Source organism: Carcharodon carcharias, chromosome 5 (genome assembly GCF_017639515.1).
Source record: "Carcharodon carcharias isolate sCarCar2 chromosome 5, sCarCar2.pri, whole genome shotgun sequence".
Taxonomy (NCBI): domain Eukaryota; kingdom Metazoa; phylum Chordata; class Chondrichthyes; order Lamniformes; family Lamnidae; genus Carcharodon; species Carcharodon carcharias.
Genome location: NC_054471.1, coordinates 64,463,110 through 64,486,333, shown reverse-complemented (window position 1 = coordinate 64,486,333; position 23,224 = coordinate 64,463,110). Strand labels below are relative to the sequence as shown.

General features: G+C 41.1%; 1 protein-coding gene across 7 annotated transcripts in view; it reads left to right on the top strand.

Annotated features, from left to right (window-relative positions):
- The window catches only part of ibtk (inhibitor of Bruton agammaglobulinemia tyrosine kinase), a 152,190-nt gene that overhangs the window by 30,494 nt on the left and 98,472 nt on the right, over positions 1–23,224 (top strand). For 3 of the 7 annotated variants that reach the window (XM_041187927.1, XM_041187931.1, XM_041187924.1), the window contains exons 2-5: positions 12,494–13,247; positions 15,479–15,575; positions 16,370–16,494; positions 19,051–19,161. In XM_041187927.1, coding sequence (XP_041043861.1) covers positions 12,924–13,247; positions 15,479–15,575; positions 16,370–16,494; positions 19,051–19,161 — 657 coding nt within the window. In that variant the 5' untranslated portion in view covers positions 12,494–12,923. Of the gene's footprint in view, positions 1–4,965; positions 4,985–10,914; positions 11,045–12,493; positions 13,248–15,478; positions 15,576–16,356; positions 16,495–19,050; positions 19,162–23,224 lie in introns of those variants that run through there. The other 4 variants (XM_041187926.1, XM_041187925.1, XM_041187928.1 and 1 more) reach the window with 4 other exon arrangements.

Below are 23,224 nucleotides of genomic sequence, written 5' to 3'. Positions count from 1 at the left end.
TGCTTAAGATCAAATATTTTGTCACCACCTTCTGTACATTCTCTAGGAGCCTGATAACTCCTGCTACGTGTTAGCATCAAAACCAGCCACGTTACTCTAGGTGTGGCTCACATATAATATTTGTGGTTAGTGTAGTGTTGTAGAAATATTATCTGAAACCCTATTTGTTTCCTATGGTTTTGGGACCTTCAGTGATTTATCTATGGTAATTTCTAGATCTTTATCCATAACCATTCAAAGGTACTTCAAACATGTGCGTAATTTACCCACATTGAGGGTTATCTTCAATGCACAAATGTATTTCCCTAGTTTACCTAAAATGAAAACAGATGCAAAGTATCCATTTTGCACTTAATTTTCATCTAGATCCTCAAATCTGACTTGCCCTGCTAACTTCCAAAGGATCTATGTGGTCCTTGTTCAGTTTTCAGCTTTTTAAATTTGGCATTTGATTGATGTTGGCAAGACTGCACGTATTGCCCATCCCTGACTTCTGAGAAGATAGTGGTAGGTCTTATTATTTCACTGAAATCCTTATTGTGTGGTCTTACATTGAAAATTACAGGATATTGATCCAGAAAAGGTGAAGGAATGCTAATTATAAGGCCAAGTCAGTATGGTGTGTGACTTGGGTTTGATAAAGTGCCCATGGCATCACCACTCTCCTCTTTCTCAATAATAGATATCAAAGTAACCTCACTGATTTGTATTACAGAACTTGAGTATTGCTGGAAAAAAAAAATTTTGTCAAAGCTTTTTGTCTTGCACTCATTAGGACACTTTGCAAGAAAGGCAAATGTAAAAGGAACAACAGTATATGCTGTATGAGAAGAGAGTACTGATTGATTGGCAAGTGGACTCTGGTGGAGCTATTGCCATGGAGAATGTACCAGTTGATGGTGACTGACAGTTAACTGCCAAGCAGTTTGAAATTTAAACCAGGCAGCTTGACTCTTGGTCAAGGCATTACCCTGAGGATTGAGCCAGTGAATGGCTGTCACTTATTTAGCTGAAACAGGCACATTGTGTGTACATGTCCTTTCTGTCTGCAAATAACAGGGCACTGTGTATTAATATAAGTAGCTTCCAATACATGCAAATGCGCCACACTGTATGCTCGACTAACTATCTTAAATTAGTTGTCAGCGTAATTCTTGGCACACTGAGGATTATTTAGCAAATCTTGTTCAATTGCGGACACTGTTTTGAGTTTTGCAAGCAGGAGCTGTTTGGCTACGGTCTATATCTTGCCTGTTGTGAACAGTGGAAGGGACATGCTATTTGACATGATCCCCCAGTCTTTGGGTCATACAGCCTGCTTATCTGGCACCACACTGGCACTGAAATTCATTTGCTGCAGATTGACTTTTTGGCTTGACGGCAGCACCCTGTTAGTGGCGAATACCACTTGTGTTGCTTCTGCATAGTAGCAGCGTGAAACAGCTAGCTTCACTTGTTCTAAACTGGCAGCCACCATCAACTGGTGCATTCTCCATGGCAACGCCTCGACCAATCAGAGTCCACTTGCTAACCAATCAGCACTTTTCTCGTACAGTGTAAATTGTTGTTCCCTTTTCATATGGTGTTCTTACAAATTGTCCTGATGAGTGCAAGGTGAAAAGCTTCAGCTAAAAAAAGGTCTCTCTTTCAGTTTGAGCTGTTGTGGTACAGTTTAAAGGTGATGTGTACTGCAACCATGGTGTGCAATGATGAATAGAATGGATATTGAGTGCAGTGGCTTGCTTCTGATTTCAGTGGCATTCCTGACTTTATTTAGTAACTAATCTGGCTTATCTGAAGCAAGTCCCTTTCTTGTACCTAGTGAAGAGGTTAATTTCCCTATTAACTTCTCTTTTGCACTTTGTTATGCACATATCATCTTTTCTAAAACAAAAGCAAAAACAGAATTACCTGGAAAATCTCAGCAGGTCTGGCAGCATCGGCGGAGAAGAAAAGAGTTGACGTTTCGAGTCCTCATGACCCTTCGACAGAACTTGAGTTCGAGTCCAAGAAAGAGTTGAAATATAAGCTGGTTTAAGGTGTGTGTGTGGGGGGCGGAGAGAGAGAGAGAGGTGGAGTGGGGGTGTGGTTGTAGGGACAAACAAGCAGTGATAGAAGCAGATCATCATAAGATGTCAACAACAATAGTACAAAAGAACACATAGGTGTTAAAGTTGGTGATATTATCTAAACGAATGTGCTAATTAAGAATGGATGGTAGGGCACTCAAGGTATAGCTCTAGTGGGGGTGGGGAGAGCATAAAAGATATTAAAAAAAAAAAAAAATTTTTTTTTCCCTTTTCTTATAATGGAAATAGGTGGGAAAAGGAAAATCTATATAATTTATTGGAAAAAAAAAAGAAAAGGAAGGGGGAAACAGAAAGGGGGTGGGGATGGGGGAGGGAGCTCACGACCTAAAGTTGTTGAATTCAATATTCAGTCCGGAAGGCTGTAAAGTGCCTAGTCGGAAGATGAGGTGTTGTTCCTCCAGTTTGCGTTGGGCTTCACTGGAACAATGCAGCAAGCCAAGGACAGACATGTGGGCAAGAGAGCAGGATGGAGTGTTAAAATGGCAAGCGACAGGAAGGTTTGGGTCATTCTTGCGGACAGACCGCAGGTGTTCTGCAAAGCGGTCGCCTAGTTTACGTTTGGTCTCTCCAATGTAGAGGAGACCACATTGGGAGCAACGAATGCAGTAGACTAAGTTGGGGGAAATGCAAGTGAAATGCTGCTTCACTTGAAAGGAGTGTTTGGGTCTTTGGACGGTGAGGAGAGAGGAAGTGAAGGGGCAGGTGTTGCATCTTTTGCGTGGGCATGGGGTGGTGCCATAGGAGGGGGTTGAGGAGTAGGGGGTGATGGAGGAGTGGACCAGGGTGTCCTGGAGGGAACGATCCCTATGGAATGCTGACAGGGGGGGGTGAAGGGAAGATGTGTTTGGTGGTGGCATCATGCTGGAGTTGGCGGAAATGGCGGAGGATGATCCTTTGAATGTGGAGGCTGGTGGGGTGATAAGTGAGGACAAGGGGGACCCTATCATGTTTCTGGGAGAGAGGAGAAGGCATGAGGGCGGATGCGTGGGAGATGGGCCGGACACGGTTGGGGGCCCTGTCAACGACCGTGGGTGGAAAACCTCGGTTAAGGAAGAAGGAGGACATGTCAGAGGAACTGTTTTTGAAGGTAGCATCATCGGAACAGATGCGACGGAGGCGAAGGAATTGAGAGAATGGGATGGAGTCCTTACAGGAAGCGGGGTGTGAGGAGCTGTAGTCGAGATAGCTGTGGGAGTCGGTGGGTTTGTAACGGATATTGGTGGACAGTCTATCACCAGAGATTGAGACAGAGAGGTCAAGGAAGGGAAGAGAAGTGTCAGAGATGGACCACGTGAAAATGATGGAGGGGTGGAGATTGGAAGCAAAATTAATAAATTTTTCCAAGTCCCGACGAGAGCATGAAGCGGCACCGAAGTAATCATCGATGTACCGGAGAAAGAGTTGTGGAAGGGGGCCGGAGTAGGACTGGAACAAGGAATGTTCCACATACCCCATAAAGAGACAGGCATAGCTGGGGCCCATGCGGGTACCCATAGCCACACCTTTTATTTGGAGGAAGTGAGAGGAGTTGAAGGAGAAATTGTTCAGCGTGAGAACAAATTCAGCCAGACGGAGGAGAGTAGTGGTGGATGGGGATTGTTCGGGCCTCTGTTCAAGGAAGAAGCTAAGGGCCCTCAGACCATCCTTGTGGGGGATGGAGGTGTAGACGGATTGGATGTCCATGGTGAAGTGGAAGCGGTTGGGGCCAGGGAACTGGAAATTGTTGATGTGACGTAAGTTGTCAGAGGAATCACGGATGTAGGTGGGAAGGGACTGGACAAGGGGAGAGAGAAGGGAGTCAAGATAACGAGAAATGAGTTCTGTGGGGCAGGAGCAAGCTGAGACGATCGATCTACCGGGGCAGTTCTGTTTGTGGATTTTGGGTAGGAGATAGAAGCGGGCAGTCCGAGGTTGGGCGACTATCAGGTTGGAAGCTTCCACAGCAGCATTTCACTTGCATTTCCCCCAACTTAGTCTACTGCATTCATTGCTCCCAATGTGGTCTCCTCTACATTGGAGAGACCAAACGTAAACTGGGCGACCGCTTTGCAGAACACCTGCGGTCTGTCCGCAAGAATGACCCAAACCTTCCTGTCGCTTGCCATTTTAACACTCCACCCTGCTCTCTTGCCCACATGTCTGTCCTTGGCTTGCTGCATTGTTCCAGTGAAGCCCAACGCAAACTGAGGAACAACACCTCATCTTCCGACTAGGCACTTTACAGCCTTCCGGACTGAATATTGAATTCAACAACTTTAGGTCGTGAGCTCCCTCCCCCATCCCCAGCCCCTTTCTGTTTCCCCCTTCCTTTTTTTTTCCAATAAATTATATAGATTTTCCTTTTCCCACCTATTTCCATTATAAGAAAAGGGAAAAAAAAAATTTTTTTTTTTTTTACATCTTTTATGCTCTCCCCACCCCCACTAGAGCTATACCTTGAGTGCCCTACCATCCATTCTTAAGTAGCACATTCGTTTAGATAATATCACCAACTTTAACTTTAACACCTATGTGTTCTTTTGTACTATTGTTGTTGACATCTTTTGATGATCTGCTTCTATCACTGCTTGTTTGTCCCTACAACCACACCCCCACTCCACCTCTCTCTCTCTCTCCGCCCCCCACACACACACCTTAAACCAGCTTATATTTCAACTCTTTCTTGGACTCGAACTCAAGTTCTGTCGAAGGGTCATGAGGACTCGAAACGTCAACTCTTTTCTTCTCCGCCGATGCTGCCAGACCTGCTGAGTTTTTCCAGGTAATTCTGTTTTTGTTTTGGATTTCCAGCATCCGCAGTTTTTTTGTTTTTATCTTCTTTTCTACCTTAGGCAGTCCCTCGGAATTGAGGATGACTTGCTTCCACACCAGTTCAATAGGTTCTGAGATGGTTGGTAAGTCCAATGTGCGATGAGGTTTGTATATTTTCTGTGACACCTCGATTTTGCCTTTACCTGCTCCCCCTTGATGTGTTCAGTATGTTCCTGAATGACCCTTCTCTATTCTGATCAGTGACAAACCAGGGACTCCCATGAGTCAGTGGGGATGTTTAACCTCTTCAGGGATGTTTTGAGGACATCCCTAAAGTACTTCTGCTGTTCTCTTCGGAGTCTCCTGCCACAATTGAGCTCAGAGTGGAACAGTTGCTTTGGGAATGTAGTGTCAGGCAAATGAACATGATGTCCTGCTTAGTGGAGCTGATTTTGAGCAATTAGCGCATCGATACTGGGCGTGTTGACTTGGGAGGGGATGCCACTGTTGGGTTGGATTGGCTTTCTTGTCCCCAGGTTTGGAGGATCTTGTGAAGACACTGCTTCCAGTGTTTTGAGGTGCCTGTTGTAGGTTGTACAATTCTTCAAAGCATATAGGAGCGTTGGGATCACTACTGCCCGGTAAACATGACCTTAGTCTCGGGTTTCAGATCCTGGTCTTCAGCTACTTTTTTCTCGGGTGGCTCAAGGCTGAGCTTGCACATTGAAAGCAATCATGAAATTTGTCATCTTTGTCTGCCTTTGTTGAGTGGAGGTTCCCAAAATGAGGAAAATGGCCCATGTTTTCTAGGATCCCTCCATTGATCTTAATCATGGGGGCATGTTGTGCTGTGGAAGCTGGTTAGAAAAAAACAGAAATACACACCTTATTCAAGGAACAGACTAGGTTTCCCTGCCAAGCAGTATAAATTTAAATAATTATTTCTTCTTTACCACAGTTAGTTCTGCCTAGGTGCACTCTGCCATCTGTCTTCTCTTTTACGTTTACTCCAGGGTCTTCCTGAAGAACGAGTCTTAACACTTAAGTTGTCTGCAGCAGTAACTTATGCAATCATCTGAAATCTGATGACCCATGATTGTTGTTGCCTAAATACTTCCCAGCGTGTAACAGTCTATTTAATTCTGCACTACAATGTCGATTAAGATTATGGGCTAGATCAGTGGTGTCAGACTCGTTTATATAGTGGGTCTGATCCAGTACCTTGGCACTTGAAGTAGGTATTTATACAGCTGTCAGCATACAGTTCTTTAAAAGAAAAGTCTTTCCAGATTTTGGTTCTGATGATCCAGCTATTTGATGGACAATCATACAATTTGTCTTAATAGCAACATGACATATGTGTTAGTAAGCATCACTGCTTTTTTATTAACTATGCTTAAAAATTATCTCCATGTTTTTTTTGATGCCATCCAAAACTCTGCTGGCCCTGTCTTAACTTGTAGTGAGTCTCATTCCCCTATTACATATGCTGGCTGACCTACATTGGCTCCCTTTCAAGCAACATCTTGATTTTAAAATTCTCATTCTTGTTTTCAAATCCTTCATTGCCTTACTCCTCCCTATCTCTGTCATCTCCTCCAGCCCCACAACTCTGAGATATCTGCCCTTCTTTAATTCTGGATTCTTGTGTATCTCCAGTTATAATTGCTCGACCATTGGTGGTTGACCCTTCAGTTGTGTAGGCCTCAAACTCTGGAATTCCCTCCCTACAACTCTCCATCTCTCTACCTTGCTTTCCTCCTTTAAGATGCTCCCTAGAGCGTACTTCTTCCAAGCTTTTAGTCATCTGACTTAATATCTCTATGTGGTTCAGTGCCATACTTTATCTCATAATTCTTCTGTGAAGCGCCTCGGGGTATTTTATGTTAAAGGTGCTAGATAAATATTAGTTGTTTTTGTCTTTGAATGTTGTGTTCTTTCACCACTATGTTGCTTACATATTAAGTAATTGGGCTTTCAATTCAAGCCTGCAAATAAGTATAAAATTCATGTAAAGGTTCTGATAATTTAAGCAATTGGCATCACAGTTATTCTGGATTAAAAACTGCACAGCTTGAGGAGTATGAAAGTACCATTTTTTGTTGTTCTTGCATGGAACTTAATGATATTGTGATTACCATTTCCTGAATGTTCTACTTTTTGGTCACCAATTTGAACTTTATTGATAACCATGTTAATTAATTTCAATTAGAAAGAAAGCTGCGTAATGACTGAGAAAACAGTCCTGAATACATTAAAAAAAAATACTCCTCCCTTTTCTTACCACAACCATTCCCTCTTTGGTCTATTCTTGAATAATTAATATCTTCAATTATAACCATTAATCTTTTAATGCTTATTTCCTTGGTATTGCAGATTAAGGCCCACTGTCTGTCATATACTCCTGTTCAGGTCTACTTCACAGCCTTACTTTCTCTCAGCAAAAGGCCATTCTGTCAGCAGCTTATTCTGTGTGCCTTTTGCTGAGAGCATGATTAATAATGCCTCGTAGTATATATGAATGAAATCATGGGGCAGTGGGCAGGTAAATTCACTTTGTTCACTTATCCATCCTTGAATGCCCAGGTCCTGCCACATGTGATTTGGGTAGATGCAGTATATCAAGGAGGTCCAGATTTAAATATACGTATTGGGAACCGATTATATCAGTCAGACTTTGAAGCCATCAAGAACATACATCAGATTTTAACTCCAGGCTGAGAAGCTTACTGCATGCCAGAAGAGGACTAGGGCTTGGAGACATACGAACATACAAAATAGGAGCAGAAGTAGGCTATTCGGCCCCTCGAGCCTGCTCTGCCATTCAGTGAGATCATGCTGACCTGTTTGTGTTTCAAATTCCACATTCCCATTTACCCCTGATAACCTTTGATTCCCTTGCCTAATAAGAATATATCCACCTTTGCCTTAAAAATATTCAGTGACCTTGCCTCCATTCCACTGAGGCAGAGAGTTCCAAAATCGCACAACCCTCAGAGAAAAAATGTCTCCTCATCTCTGCCCTATAAGGACTACCCCTCATTTTAAGAGTGTCGCCTGATTCTGGACTCACCCAAGAGGAATCATTCTTTCCGTATCCACCTTGTTAGGACCATTCAGGATCTTTTAATCTTCAATCAAGTCACCCCTGAAATATGTGCTTTTGGAAATCCCCTTTGTGGGGCCTGGATGAGCTGGTGTGCTCCCCTGGGCCTTGCAAGGAAAGCTTGGGCAATCCCATTCCCTGCTGTGAGATCTTCCCAGGCTGCACATTTTTTTTAAAAAGAGGCCAACAGCCACCTTAATGGGGCCCAGGAGCTAAAATAGCTCAGGCCACATTGTTTGAAGCATCAGGTTAATTTCTAACTCATCTTACCACTCAAAACCTGCCCCAAGTTGAAATTGAACCCCTTGATTGGTTTCAATGTAGAAATGAACAGATGAGTATCTTTTCTGAATTCTAATTTTGAATATGTTGCAGTGGGCTGCTAATTGTAACCATTAACTAGCATGTATTCGCCACTTGAGCAATAGTCCTAAACTCATGTACCCACCTTATTCCCATATCTCTTTAGCCCTCTTGCCTTTAAGCATCTTTTATAAATAAGGCAGGATCTGGCCAAGGTAGACTGGAAACAGACACTTGTGGGGAAATCTACAGAGGAGCAGTGGGGGGGCATTCAAAAAGGAAATGGGGAAGGTACCGGCTCAACATATTCCTTCTAGGGTGATAGGAAGGAATAACAAGCCCAGGGACATTCAGGCTACAATGAGAAGGGAAAGAGAGGCTTTTAGCAGGTACAACGAAAGCAAATCAGCGGAGACATTAGTGGAGTGCAGAAAGTGCAGGGTGGAGCTTAAGAAAGCAACTAGGAGAGCAAAGAGGGGATGTGAGAAAGCTCTAGCTGGTAAAAGTAGGGAAAATGCCAAGATATTCTATAAGTATATCAGTGGGAAGAGGATAACCAGGGAAAGAGTAGGACCCATTAGGGACCAAGGGGGCAATCTATAGCTGGAGCTAGAGGACATTGGTAGAATGTTGAACAAATACTTCATATCCGTCTTCACCAAGGAGAATGAGGATGAAGGTATCGAACTCGGGGAGAGAGACTGTGAGGTTCTTGAGCAAATTGATATAGGGAGTGACAAGGTATTGGAGGTGTTGGCAGACTTAAAAGTGGACAAGTCTCCAGGTCTGCATGATTTGTGTCCCAGACTGCTGAGGGAGGCAAGGGAGATCGCAGGGGTTGGACCCAAATTTTTAATTCCTCTCTGGCCATGGGGGACTGGAGAGCAGCTAATGTGGTTCTGCTATTTAAGAAGGGTTGTAGAGAGAAGCCAGGGAACTACAGGCCAGTGAGTCTCACGTCAGTGGTAGGGATACTATTGGAGAAAGTTCTGAAGGAGAGAATCTATGTCCACTTGGAGAGGCAAGGTTTGATAAGGGATAGTCAGCATGGCTTTGTCAGAGGGAGGTCATGCCTGACAAATTTGATTGAATTTTTTGAGGAAGTGACCAGGTGTGTAGATGAGGGTAGTGCAGTTGATGTAGTTTATATGGATTTCAGCAAAGCCTTTGACAAGATCCCACATGGGAGACTTATAAAGAAGGCAAATGCACATGGGATACAGGGTAATTTGATAAGGTGAATTGAAAATTGGCTTAGTTGTAGGAGACAGGGTGATGACAGAAGGATGCTTTAGTGACTGGAAGCCAGTGTCCAGTGGCTTACCACAGGGAACTGTGCTCAGTCCCCTATTACTTGTCATTTATTTAAATGACATAGATGACTATGTGGGGTGTAGGATTAGTAGGTTTGTGAATAACACAAAGATTGGCCGGGTGGTTAACAGTGAGGTTGAGTGTCTTGGGCTACAGGAAGATATAGATGGGATGGTCAAATGACAGATAAGTGGCAGATGGAATTTAACCCTGAAAAGTGTGAGGTAATACACTTTGGAAGGAGTAACTTGACAAAGAAGTATTCAATGAACAGCAGAACACTAAGAAGATTTGAGGAGCAAAGGGACCCTGGCGTGTGTGTCCATAGATCTCTGAAGGCGGAGGGGCATGTTAGTGGGGTGGTGAAAAAAGAATTTGGGACACTTGCCTTTATCAGTCAAGGCATAGATTACAAAAGTAGGGAGATCATGTTGGAGTTGTTTAGAACCTTGGTGAGGCCACAGCTGGAGTACTGTGTGCAGTTCTGGTCGTCACATTATAGGAAGGATGTGATTGCACTGGAGGGGGTGCAGAGGCGATTCACCAGGATGTTGCCTGGGTTGAAACATTTTAAGTTATGAAGAGAGGTTGGATAGACTTGGGTTGTTTTCGTTGGAGCAGAGAAGACTAAGGGGTGACCTGATCGAGGTGTACAAGATTAAGAGGGGCATGGACAGGATGGATGGGGGCAGCTGTTCCCCTTCGTTGAAGGGTCAGTCACAAGGGGACATAAGTTTAAGGTGAGGGGCAAGAGGTTTAGGGGAGATGTGAGGAAAAACTTTTTTTACCCAGACGGTGGTGACGGTCTGGAATGCGCTGCCTGGGAAGGTGGTGGAGGCAGGTTGCTCACATACTTTAAAAAGTACCTGGATGAGCACTTGGCACGTCATAACATTCAAGGCTATGGGCCAAGTGCTGGTAAATGGGATTAGGTAGGTAGATCAAGCGTTTTTCACAGTCGGCGCAGACTCGATGGATCGAAGGGCCTCTTTTGCACTGTGAGATTCTGTGATCTTTTGCACCTATTTATAAATGCAGTCATGGTCTCTAACATCTGATGAAGCCTTCTCCAGATTCTTGATGCCTTGTGTATAAATGAATTTCTCCTGTTCCTGTCCTAAGGTCTTAAAGTCCTATATGAATGAAAGTTCTTACTTTACATGAACCTTTTGCAGCTTTCTTGTTTTTGGTATTTGGGCAGGTGGGATTGTCCGAGTTCTTTCTTTTCATTGACCTCTTGCTGTCAATAAACATTGACCATTGGAACAAAGTGGACTTCAGTTAGAGATCTGCATGCCTCACCAATGTCCCTGACGTAATTTCAGATGCTGTTCAGAAGGATGTTGGCTGATGCAGTGCTCTGACTGCATATGTAAAGTAATAAAAAACAAAAACAGAATTACCTGGAAAAACTCAGCAGGTCTGGCAGCATCGGCGGAGAAGAAAAGAGTTGACGTTTCGAGTCCTCATGACCCTTAAAGTAATTGTCTGAAAATGTTTTTTTTTTGTTGCCCTGCACACTTTTCAATCCCTATAGGTGCAAGGTGTAATAAGTATAAAATTATTTTACTGGAATGAATTAAAATATTTATCTACATTATGATTTTTAAGTCAGTATGTTTCTGCTATAATATTTAAAAAATGTATATATCAGAATGCATGGTTGATTATATATCATGTGTGACAGATTCCCTTAAATGGCACACATCCTGCTATAAATTTCAAGACAAATGGAAAATATTACTGCCAGAATTTGGTAAATATAAAGGCTGAAATACTATACTGGGCTCAGGATAAAACTTGGCTGAGTTTCTGAATAGTGCAAAACTAATGATAAGTTTTAATGCAGCAGAGGAAAAACACTAAATCTAATTTAATTTTTCCTCTGGATATAGCTATAATGCGATTCCATGACACCAGATAGTACACAAATATTGACTACAATTGAAGTTTGGAAAACTGTTGTCCTGAGGGTTACTGAAGTGGCTGAAATGTTATCTTGTAGTCTTGATTAGATGTACTTAGAGGAGCAGTATTCTATCCTGATTCCCTGGACGTTGCACTCTGTGGTTTAGCTTATTTATACCCTTATATCAAATTGACTTTTTGTGCAGGCTTCAAGAGTGCACTTATGTTTTCTCACATGCAACTGCTATTCAGCCAGTTTCTATTTGATTCTGACCAAATGCATGCAATACAGTGTATTTTAAATAAAGGTAATATCCCCATGGGTTGTAGACTGACAACAAAGCTTTCATAGTTTGTGACCTGTCAAGAGAATGAAAGATTGTTAGTCATCAAACCATGATATTTTATGCCCTGTGCAAAAAAAGCTGTTTCCAATGTTTTACCATTTTTGAGAAAGTGCTGTGTTCTCTTCAGAGTGGCATAATGCTCAATAAATACAGGGCATAGCAGCCTTTTCTGATATAAATGCAAAATACTGCAGGTGCTGGAAATCTGAAATAAAAACAGAAAATGCTAGAAATACTCAGCAGGCCTGGCAGCACCTGTGGAAAGAGAAAGAGTTCAACTTGAGAGGAAGAGTCATGTTCAACTTGAAATTTTAACGGTTTCTCCACAGATGCTACCAAACCTGCTGAATATTTCCAGTATTTTCTGTTTTTATTTCAACCTTTTCTGATGTCAGTTCATAAGTACTTTTTAGCACATTGCACTGATTTTTTTTTCAGTATCTCCAGTATAATAGAAGTAATGCAGGAAAAATTGCATAATGCTTTCTTGTTATGCTCGCCTGCATTTATATTGCAACTTTTTTTGAAAACCCGTTGAAGAAAAAGAATGATCCTAAGTGTGTGAGAAGTGGTACTTTAGGAATTTCTCTTGTAAAGCAGCAAAATTGAACTAATACAGCTTGTTGAAATATTTGCTGTGCACTGAACTATGTTTTTAAAAATTATTTTTACAGGTGACACTTACAATTATGGAGGCTTAAGCAAGAAAAGAGTTGTGGGGGAGCTTCCCTTCCCCTATGGTGGCTGACTTCGGAGGAATGATATTCAAGAGAGTGTGATGGATATATTTTGACCGAAAGTTTACAACAGTTTTTATTTTCCAGAAATATTATAATTAAATTTCTATTTTTGTCTATTTAATTGCAACAAAGTGCCATATATTATAGATAGTGTTTTATACCTTGAAGGAACAGTTCCTTGAACTAAACCAGCACTGTTCTCATGTACTGAACTAATGTAACGAAGGCTAGAGGATTGCTAGAGTGCAGTGTTTTTAAACACAAGCACAAATCTAGCACTGATGGTACAGCTGCCAGGCAACTAAGTTCCGTAGCCTTCAACAGAAATTTAAGACTTTTTGAAGACCTAGAAAGTGGGAACAGAATGAATTTGGTGACTGCTGACTGCACTCCAAAGTGCCGCTCTCTGCAGCATGCCCTTGACATGATTTCAGTGATGACTAAGGGAACTGAAGGTCAAAGTAAAGCCTTCCTTTCATCTTATTGCTATAATGCAGCTTCCCTGAAAGATAGTTTTGGCAGAACAGTTCTACACATGGCTGCGTCTTGTGGTAAAAAATCTGTTTTGGATTGGCTTCTTGAAAAGAAAAGGGCTGATCATTCCGTGAAGGATAAGGAATCTGGATGGACAGCTCTGCACAGAAGTATATTCTATGGACACATTGATTGTGCTATGTTTCTTCTCAAGGTACTGTGTTCTATTCTGTTTGTGCAAGTATTAATAGTCCAGTTAATATTGTTGCAAGAGTTATGTAGCTATGACGTTGTATTAGATAGTTTCTGGATCTTCTAGGCAGCTAAGTTTCTTTACCACTACCACTCCTTGTACTATGTTGGTCAATGAAAAAAGAAACCAAAGAAAAGATCAGACCTCATGTCAATCTGATATTCAGTGGCATAGATAGGAAAACATTATTTCTAAAAATCGAACTTTACAATAATAGCAACTTTACCTTTAACATAGTAAAACATCCCAAGGAGTTTTACAGGAGCATTATCAAACAAAATTTGAACCGAGCCACATGAGATATTAATGCAGGTGACCAAAAGCTTGGTGAGAACAGGTAGATTTAAAGGAGGAAAGAGAAGTGAAGAGGTTTAGGGAGGGGCCTATGCGACGTGGGACTTGGCAGCTGAGGGCATGGCCGCCAATGATGGGATGACTAAAATATTTAACTAGAAAACATTTCAGCTTATCTAGTAGAGTTGCCAACCCTACAGGCTTGGTCTGGAGTCTCCAGGAATTGAAGATCAATCTCCAGAACACTACTGTGTACATCCCTGGAGAAAAATTATCAGAACATTGAAAACGATTGTTTTTTTTGTCATTTTCTTTGAATATTTAATTTACCAGATATAAAAATATTGAAAACTGGGGGAAAAAGGCTGTTTGGTTGGCGGTCAAGCATCATCTAATTGGGTATTTGAGTCTTTTCGCTTTCCAATTGGCATAGGAAAGCAGTGCGTCACAAGGATGGACATGTTGGCAACTAATGGCTGGACTGTGGGGGCAGATCATGTGTTGAAACCTCCAGAAATGCATTTACTCACAGTTGCCAACCTTATCATCTAGTACTGAATTTTGGAAAGTAATGTGACGATTTAGAGACAAGTGGATGGACTGTCACAGGTGGTGGAGAGATAGACCTTGGTATCATCACTGTACAGTTGGAAATGGGTGATATCTTCAAGGGGCAGCATGTGCAGTCATATTAGAACCTGCAACGTATATTAAGTTGGAGGCAACTCATATGTCGTCATTGACAGTGATAGACAAACCATTGTCATCTATTTTAAGAAGCACAAAAGAGACTTGATTTTTGTAACAGCAGGATTACCTGAATAGACATATGCCTTGGGGAGTGAAAGCATAGGGTAGGGGTAAACGAATAATTTTTAATTTGAGGCATGTCAGTATTAATCTCTGCAAGCACCTTTTTGATTTGTACATTGCATTGCTCCAGTTACCAAATTAGGTAATATGGTGAGCAACAGCAATTAGTCAGGAGGATATGGGTGGGTTAGCAGAGTAGGTGATGGATAAATGCAAGAAAATGTGAAGTACATCTTTGAAAAAATAATACTGAAGGAATGTATATTGAAAATAGATTATTTGGAGAGTAGGGGGCTGCAGGATGGTCTATACACAGATCTTCAACCTGCAGATAAGGGCATAAAGACAAGGTTTTATATAATAGAGCCTTGAATACTAAATCACAGAAGTGATATATTGATATAAGCCCCACTATTTAGGCTACAATTGGGATACCAAATGCCAACCTGGACTCACCATTTTTATATCCTTAAGAAGGATAGAGTGAAGATTCTTGAGAATTATATCAGGAATGTGGGATTTTAGATATGGAGAAAGCTTAATATTAGGGGTTTGTATAGGATCTAATGAAAGTTTTTCTAAAGAATGGAAGGCTTTACAAGGATAAATAGCTAACTATTGTTTTCACTGAATCAGTCATGAAGAGACATAAACTTGGAATTGTTATTGGAAGATCAAAGGGGCTGTTAGATTAAATGTTTGCAAATACAGATTTATTGGGAACATGAACTGTTTCACTACAAATGGCTATTGAGGTGTAGACTAAAAGATGTTTCAAAGAAGGATTAAATTGGTATTTACAAATGAAGAATATAAGAAGATATGGGGAAAGAGCAGGGCAATGAGATTATAACCCCAATTGAAGTTATATCTGGCTGAAAGACTTATTTCTATGCTCTAGTTGCCATGATTAAAGTTTTAAAGTTGCATGTGGTGCTGTTTAAAGTGGATGTGATTTCTAGAATTTCATCGACTTTTTCAAATTTCATTTTCTTTGTACATTGAAATTATCTTGTTTATATTGCCTTTTAAACATGTGAAGTTTATAGTTTCTGATTTCTGCTTTTGCCATTTTTTTTTAACAGCATGGGAGTAGTCTATATGTACAGGATAAAGAAGGGTTATCTATACTCGACTTGGCCATGAAAGATAGACCATCACATGTGATTTATCGAAAGACTGGTATAATCCTCTCTTCATTCTCTCAATATATGTATGTAGTAATTTAAAGTAAAAAAAAAACTAAGTAAACATTGAACTATCTGTTTAAATGTTTATTGTAAAATCCTTACAAAATCTCTACGGTGTCATTTATAAATCATGTGACTGAGTTCTAAAGGTTATTTTAAGTATGGGTACCTGGTTGTTTTGAAGTAGGAATCTTCATTGTATACAGTACCAGTTAGCTGCAGGTGCTAATGGAGTTGGAGGAGCAATTAGTGACATTTTAAAAGTGAACTTATTGCATTATTTATGCCACCAACACTGCAAACACAAGACTAGTGTAAAGATGCAACTTGACAATCTTCTGTACCAGTGATTTGCTATATGACTAGTTTAATTGATGTCCAATAAAGATTGGGGAGATGGTGATGAGAATAGATAGTTTCTTGGAGGGAGCAAATAGAGGATAGAGTGACCTGCTGTTGGCATTAGCAGATGCTGTAAGCAGGCCATCTGCTTCTCCTCTTGGCTGGTTATGACATGTAGCAACGCAAGAGGTTTGGCAAAACATTCTAAAAGCGCCATAAAAGATATTTAATAAAAAACATGTGTGTTAATCTCTCATTCTGTTCATTTAATGTTATAGAAACTGATCTGAATTTTGTCCAAGTATTTTTAATTCTTACTATTAACATCTGTTGAAGGTTGCATTGATTAAACGAACTAATTTAGCTATGTGACTGCTCAACATTATACTTAGTGGTTTAGTGGCTTTTGAATTTTTGACATGTATATTCAGATTTATTTTCTAGATCCCACTGAAGTCTATACCTGGGGTAACAACACTAATTTTACTCTTGGTCACGGAAGCCAACAAAGCAAGCATCATCCTGAGCTTGTAGACTTCTTCTCCAGGTCAGGGATCTACATTAAGGAGGTACAAAAACTTTCTTACGATGCAAACTTATGTTTTAAAATCTCTTGTGCTAAAATGCAGGCCCCACAGCAGATATTTAATAATTTTTTGCCAATTAACTCTTGGAGTGTGCAAACTAATCACCTGTATCTGCCTGGCTCAGTGATAGCACTTTTGCCTCTAAGCCAGAGGTTTATGTGTTCATGACCCATCCCAGGACATGAGCAAAAAATCTAGGTGAGCCCGTCAAACTTTGAAGGGATGCTATGTTTCTAAAAGTGTCATCTTCTGGATAAGATGTTATGTCAGCCCTGTCTGTCGTGTTGGATAGATATTAAGGACGACATTGCACAATTTGAAGAAAAAGGCCTCCTGCTGGTCATGCTAACATTGATCAGATGCCCTGCTTACAGCATCTGCTAATGCCAACTGGTCATTGATCTCATTTTGCTGTTTGTAGAATATTCTGTGCAAAATGGCTGCCACACTTTTTCAAAAGCAGCTGCAGTTATACTTCAAAAGTAATTCATTGGCTGTGGAATGCAATTGTTTCTTTCATTCTGATTTACTGTTTACATTCAGCTTGAAGTATGTATCTGGCGTTGTTTTTTAGGAATGTGAGATTTTAAATATTGAAGAAATTGTACATCCAGAGTTTGAGTATTTCATATAGAATGTCCTGTGAACCACAAGATTAAAATCCCTAAAAACTTCTGTGTTTCATAGAAATAAAATTCAAAACTTTCTTTTTGCATCAAGGTGACCTTATATGAAATGATTTATAAGCTATAATAGTTTTTCTTTTATTATAAATGTTTGTTAGAAGCAGTGTTGGCAAGGAAACTGAAATCAGACAAGTTAAATCCTAATTGATGTGGTATGGAGCTTACTATTTGTGGAATGTGTGTAATCAGAAGTAATGTGTGCTTGATGTAAAAGGAAAGAATGTTACCGAGGTTTGGACATTATGGTGCCTGATATCAGTTCAGAGTAGAACATTATGGTAGGTGATATGTGTTGCTTTATTGATTTGACAATTTTTTTTATTGCAGCATATACCTTGAACAGCAAAATAAGCTGTTGTCAGTAAACTTACTTCAGCATTCTAATTTTTTAATTGGTTAATGAGCTGTGAGATATCACTGGCAAGGCCAGCATTTGTTACCATTGCCCAATTGGCCTTGAGAAGGTGGTGGTGAGTTACCTTCTTAAACTGTTGTAGTCCATGTGGTGTAGTTACACGCACAATGCTGTTAGGGAGGAAGTTCTAAGACTTTGACCCAGTGACATTGAAGGAATGGCAACATGTTTCCAAGTGAGCATCATTTGTGACTTGGAGGGAAACACAAGTATTGGTGTTCCCTTGCATCTGATGTCCTTGTTCTTATGGGTGGTAGAGGTCATGGGTTTGGAAATGCTGTTGAATGCAGTGCACCTTGTATATGGTTCACCTGTGGTGAAGGGAGTTAATGTTTAAGGTGCTGGATGAGGTGCTAGTCAAACAGGATACTTTGGTGTTGAGCTTTTTCTTAATTCTTTGGGATGTAGGCATCGCTGGCAAGGCCAGCATTTGTTGCCATACCTAGTTGTCCTTGAACTAGGCCATTTCAGAAGGCATTTTAGAGTCAACCACATTTCTGTGGATCTGGTGTCACGTATAGGCCAGACCAGGTAAGGATGGCAGATTTCCTTTCCCAAAAGGTTATTAGTGAACCAGATGGATTTTTACAACAATCGATGGTCACCATTATTTTATTTTTAATTAACTGAATTTAAATTCTATCAACTGCTGTGGTGGGATTTGACCATTAGCCTGGGCTTCTGGATTACTAGTCTAGTGACATTGTCACTACTCCATCGTCTCCACTCTTTTTCTATGTTGTTGGATCAGCAATCATTCAGGCAAGTAAGGAGTATACCATCACACTCCTGAGTGGTACCTTCTGGGTTGTAGATGGGCTATGGGGAGTCAGAAAGTGAGATACTCGCAGCAGAATCTCAACCTCTGACCTCGCAGTAGCCATAGTATTTATATGGCTGGTCCAGTTAAGTTTTTGTTCAATGATGATCACCAGAATGATGTTGGTGCATTTTTCAGCGATGGTAATGTTGTTGAATGTCAAAGGGAGATGGTCAGGTTCTCTCTTGTTGCAGATGGTCGTTGCCAGGTACTTGTGTGGCATGACTGCCACTTGTTATCTTGTCTAAGGAAATGTCCCTCATTTAATCATGATTTAACAATAGGCTATTGTTCAGTGGATGGTTCACAATCTAGTGGAAAAATTTGTTCTACAAATTGGACAGGTTGCAATAAAAATAAAATTTGATGCACTATTGATCTGGTGCAAAGCATGTCAAACCTATTCTACCGATTATGCTTGTGAAAGTAACGATTAAGCTAAATTTGAAACTTTGTTTCTGACATTGTTTCCGTGATTGGAATCAGAAATCGTTTCTAATACATCTTTTGGAGGCTGAATGCTTTACAGTTTTAATGAGGCAGATACTACTCAAATGTGTAAAATTGGAAACAACAAAAAAGTAATCATTCAAATAATGTACTTTGTTTTTGTCCAGGTTGTGCTTTGCAAATTCCATTCAGTATTCCTTTCCCAAAAAGGTCAAGTGTACACCTGTGGCCATGGCCAAGGAGGGCGTCTTGGACATGGAGATGAACAAACGTACCTTGTAGGTAGAAATTCTATGTTAAAATTTCTTTTTTTTAAATCATTTTATAATTTTTTCCCTTTCTATGAAAAGAGATTAGAGATATTTTGAAAATTCATGATACATTTTTAATTTATAGTGATCTGGCTTTTCCACTCAGTGACAAAGCTAAGTCGTTCACTGCTGGCTGCCCAAAAAACCCCCATACTTGCCTTGTCTGTGGGCTACAGTGAAAGCTTCCTCATCCTCCTGCAGCAGGACCTAGTGTTGACACAAGCAGTGAGGGCTTCCAGTATGCTGCATTATGAGTGAAGCCTTTTAACATCATAAGCTGAAGACACGTCCCTTGATTTTTAAACAAGTTATGTCACTTTTTAAAACTGTTATAAACTTTTAAGTGCTATTGAGACTTTATGACAGTTTTTTTTAAAGTTTGTTGGCATCTGCCTCTTGGACATAAATGCAGAAGGATTCCTCTCGACCTCCCAATGGAGTTCCCCACTTCCCTTCCCCAGCCAACACCTTAGCTCTGCCACCAGCATCCTCTGTTCTGCTTTGGCTGCCCTTGCTTCTCGGTCCCATTGGTGTTAAAAACTGCACTTGGCAGAGGGGGAAAAGGTAGCATTTGATAGAGGGGAAACTGAGAAGCTGGATTTGCCAGGGGATTAATGAAAAAAAAAAACATTTTTATTCACAATTAGCAGCCATCTGTTAATTTTGTGGGGACATAAGCATGACTCTGATTTAAAACTCTGATTTTTAACCTTAACTTTTAGCACAAAACATCCATACAAGTTGAGAGCAAGCAGGCAAAGTTTTCAAATTAATAGCCCTTGTTGCTTTAAGAATAAGGAGGATGGGAGTGTGGGCTCAGGGCAGGTGCACTGCAACTTCTGGATTTCAGTGTTCTGACTTCTGAGCATTTGCTGCTATTGAGAAAGGAAAATCAGAGCCAGTGTGTACAGGAGACAACATTGGCACCTTTTAGGATCTTTTGGGATTGTCAGTCTGATTGTATCTATGATGGGGGCAGCATGTTATTTGGTGATTGTGATAATTTGATGAATCTCAGGCTTTTGACTGAGCCAGAGCAACATCAAGGGTCCTATCCATTTGCAACCTTTGTGGCATGCTGAGACAATATTGTTTTGTGGTCCTATTCTAACGGTGGGAGGTAGTCCGAGTTGTTGTGGGCTGTTAGGAAGTAGTTCCAGACTATTTGATGCATTTTGAGTTCCAGATAGAGTCCATCTGTTACCCAATTTGATTACATATAATCTTGTGGGAAGAAATGAAATCTTTGGCATCTAGCTATCTTTAGCAGTGATAGCTCTCACTGTTTGACTGTGGGTGATATTTGTGAGAATTCTGTTCCCAGTCCCTTGGTGGCTATTGTAGTAGTGAAGGAAAGATGCTTGTTAACCATTATGGCCACTTCTCAGCTCTTGGGTGTTTTGGAAGCTGTAGCTGTTCAGCCCACCCAGTTCCTCGTGAGCTTTACATGTTGTGAAAGGTGAAGTGGGTCTGCATCGCTGTTTGCCAGCTTTTTGTTGAGTTGTTTAGCATTTTCTTCACTTTTAGCTATCTGAGTATCTTAACATCTTGGCTAAGTATTTAAAAAGAATCTTTTGTGAATCCCATTTTCCCTTTGCTCCACCTTGGGCAGCAGAGCTTCCAGCTGCCTTGGCACTACCCTGGGACTCCCTCCCTAAACCCTGGCAAGTGTTCATTTCTCCCTACACCTTTTAGCTGTCTGATATGTTCCCTTCTCCCCTCACACTTGGTAAAGGACGTTGGAACATTTTAATTTAAAAGGTGTTATATCAGTACAAGTTGTGGTGCAAGTTTGACCTTTTTAAAGTAAGGCCCAAATAATATGATTGAGACATAAAGGGTATTGTGGTGTGGTCTAGCAGCCAGAAAATGTAAAAGTATTCCAGAGGTCCTGCTGAACTTCATGGTAGTTCTAGGTTGCTGCCATGGAATAAGATAATGGGAGAAGGTTGGTCATTGGAAGCGAAACAATCATCGGGAGGGAAATAAGTGATTGGTTTCTCTAGTCCTGATGACTATCTAACTGAGGGTCTATGTGATTGGCAACCATCGACAGTAAGTAAGTGATCAATGCTTACCAGAAGGAGGTTGGTCATTGAAGGGGGAGCGGACAGGTTGTGGGGTCAGGGATATTTACGGGTTTAGTTGTTGACTGGAGTGAACTGCTCCTAGTTCAACCATGCTGTAAAGGCACTTACTTCATGGATCTGCCTTTACATTTCCTTTCTGCTGCCTGCCTTTCAGAGGCACAAGAAAACTGACCTGTATTTGTTTAAAATATAAGCTGTGATAATTGGAGGAGCATAGCCTCCTGAAAATATTTTGAGGATGACCTAACTGCTTAGAATGAGTTGGTTGGTTGGTCACCTTACCCCGTGCCCCCAGCAACCACCCCAATCTACCTCTGTTAAAACCAGAAGTAGGCATTTTAGGGTTCGAATGCTCATTTTTGCCCTGAGCAGGTTAAAATTACCCCCTAAGACTTTGAATAATGTTTGTATATGATTTTGCTGGGAACAATAAAACGTTAACCATTTTCACAATTGTCTGGTTTACATGTTCTCAAGCTGATAGCAATATTTTCCAAATTCTTTGGAATGTAGATCCGTTTTATTCGAGTTATTTGTAGGAACAATTGTGTTCTGTGTTTATAGCTTTCTATGAGTTCCTTGTCAATTTCTTTCCCTCCTGAGAACACTGATTTCTCTCTGGGTGGGATATTAAGAGTTTTTTTTTATTCATAAGATGTAGGCGATGCTGGCTAGGCCAGCATTTATTGCCCATCTCTATTGCCCATGAGAAGTCTGTGGTGAACTGCCTTCATGAATCACTGCAGTCTGTGTGGTGCAGGTGCACCCACAATGCTGTGAGGGAGGGAGTCCAAGGATTTTGACTCAGTGACAGTGAAAGAATTGTTGTATGATGTGTGTGCCTGCATGCCTATGTAATAAAAAGGTGCTCAGCAGAGCAAGGGCTAATGTGACTGGAGAATTAACACTGCCCATGGTATGATGCATAGGTACACATGGTAATAGACTGAGAGAACATTCTAGAAGCAGCCTACCTGCACGGCAGCCACACCATGCATGACATTAACTGAGGCCTGTACATAGTTAAGGATTAACAATAGATGGTTCATGTTTAAACACAAGTCTCAAGATCTCTTTATTGAGACATCAAACAAACCCATAACACAACAGGAATGGTGATATATTTCCAAGTCAGGATGGTGAGCGGCTGGGAAGGGAACACCTGGGTGGTGGTGTTCCCATGTGTCTGCTGCCTTTGTCCTTCTAGATGGTAGCAGTCGTGGCTTTGGAAGGAACTGTCTAAGGAGCCTTGGTGAGTTCCTGCATTGCATCTTGTAGATGGTGCACACTGCTGCCACTGTGCGTTGGTGATGGAGGGAGTGAATGTTTGTAGATGGGGTGCCAATCAAGCAAGCTGCTTTGACTTGGATTGTCCAAGCTTTTTGAGTGTTGTTGGAGCTGCACTTACCCAGGCGAGTGGAGAGTATTCCATCACACTCCTGAATTGTGCTTTGTAGATGATGGGCAGGCTTTGGAGAGTCAGGTGGTGAGCTACTCGCCACAGGATTCCTAGCCTCTGACCTGCTCCTGTAGCCACAGTATTTATATGGCTGGTGCAGTTCAATTTCTGGTCAGTGGTAACTGCCAGGATGTTGATAGTGGGGGTTCAGTGATGGTAATGACATTGAATGTCAAGGGGCATTGGTTAGATTATCTCTTGTTGGGGATGGTCATTGCCTGGCATTTGTGTTGTGCAAATAGCAGTATCCAGTGCCTTCGTCAGTTTCTTGATATCACCTAGAGTGAATCAAATTGGTAAGGAGTGGCATCTGTGATGCTGAGGACCTTCAAAGGAGGCCGAAATGGATCATTCACTTGACACTTCTGGCTAAAGATTGTTGCAAATGCTTCAGCTTTATGGAACCATAGAAAGGTTATGCTGTAGAAAGAGGACATTCAGCCCATCATGCCTGAGCAGGCCAAAAAGAGAAATAAGAAAC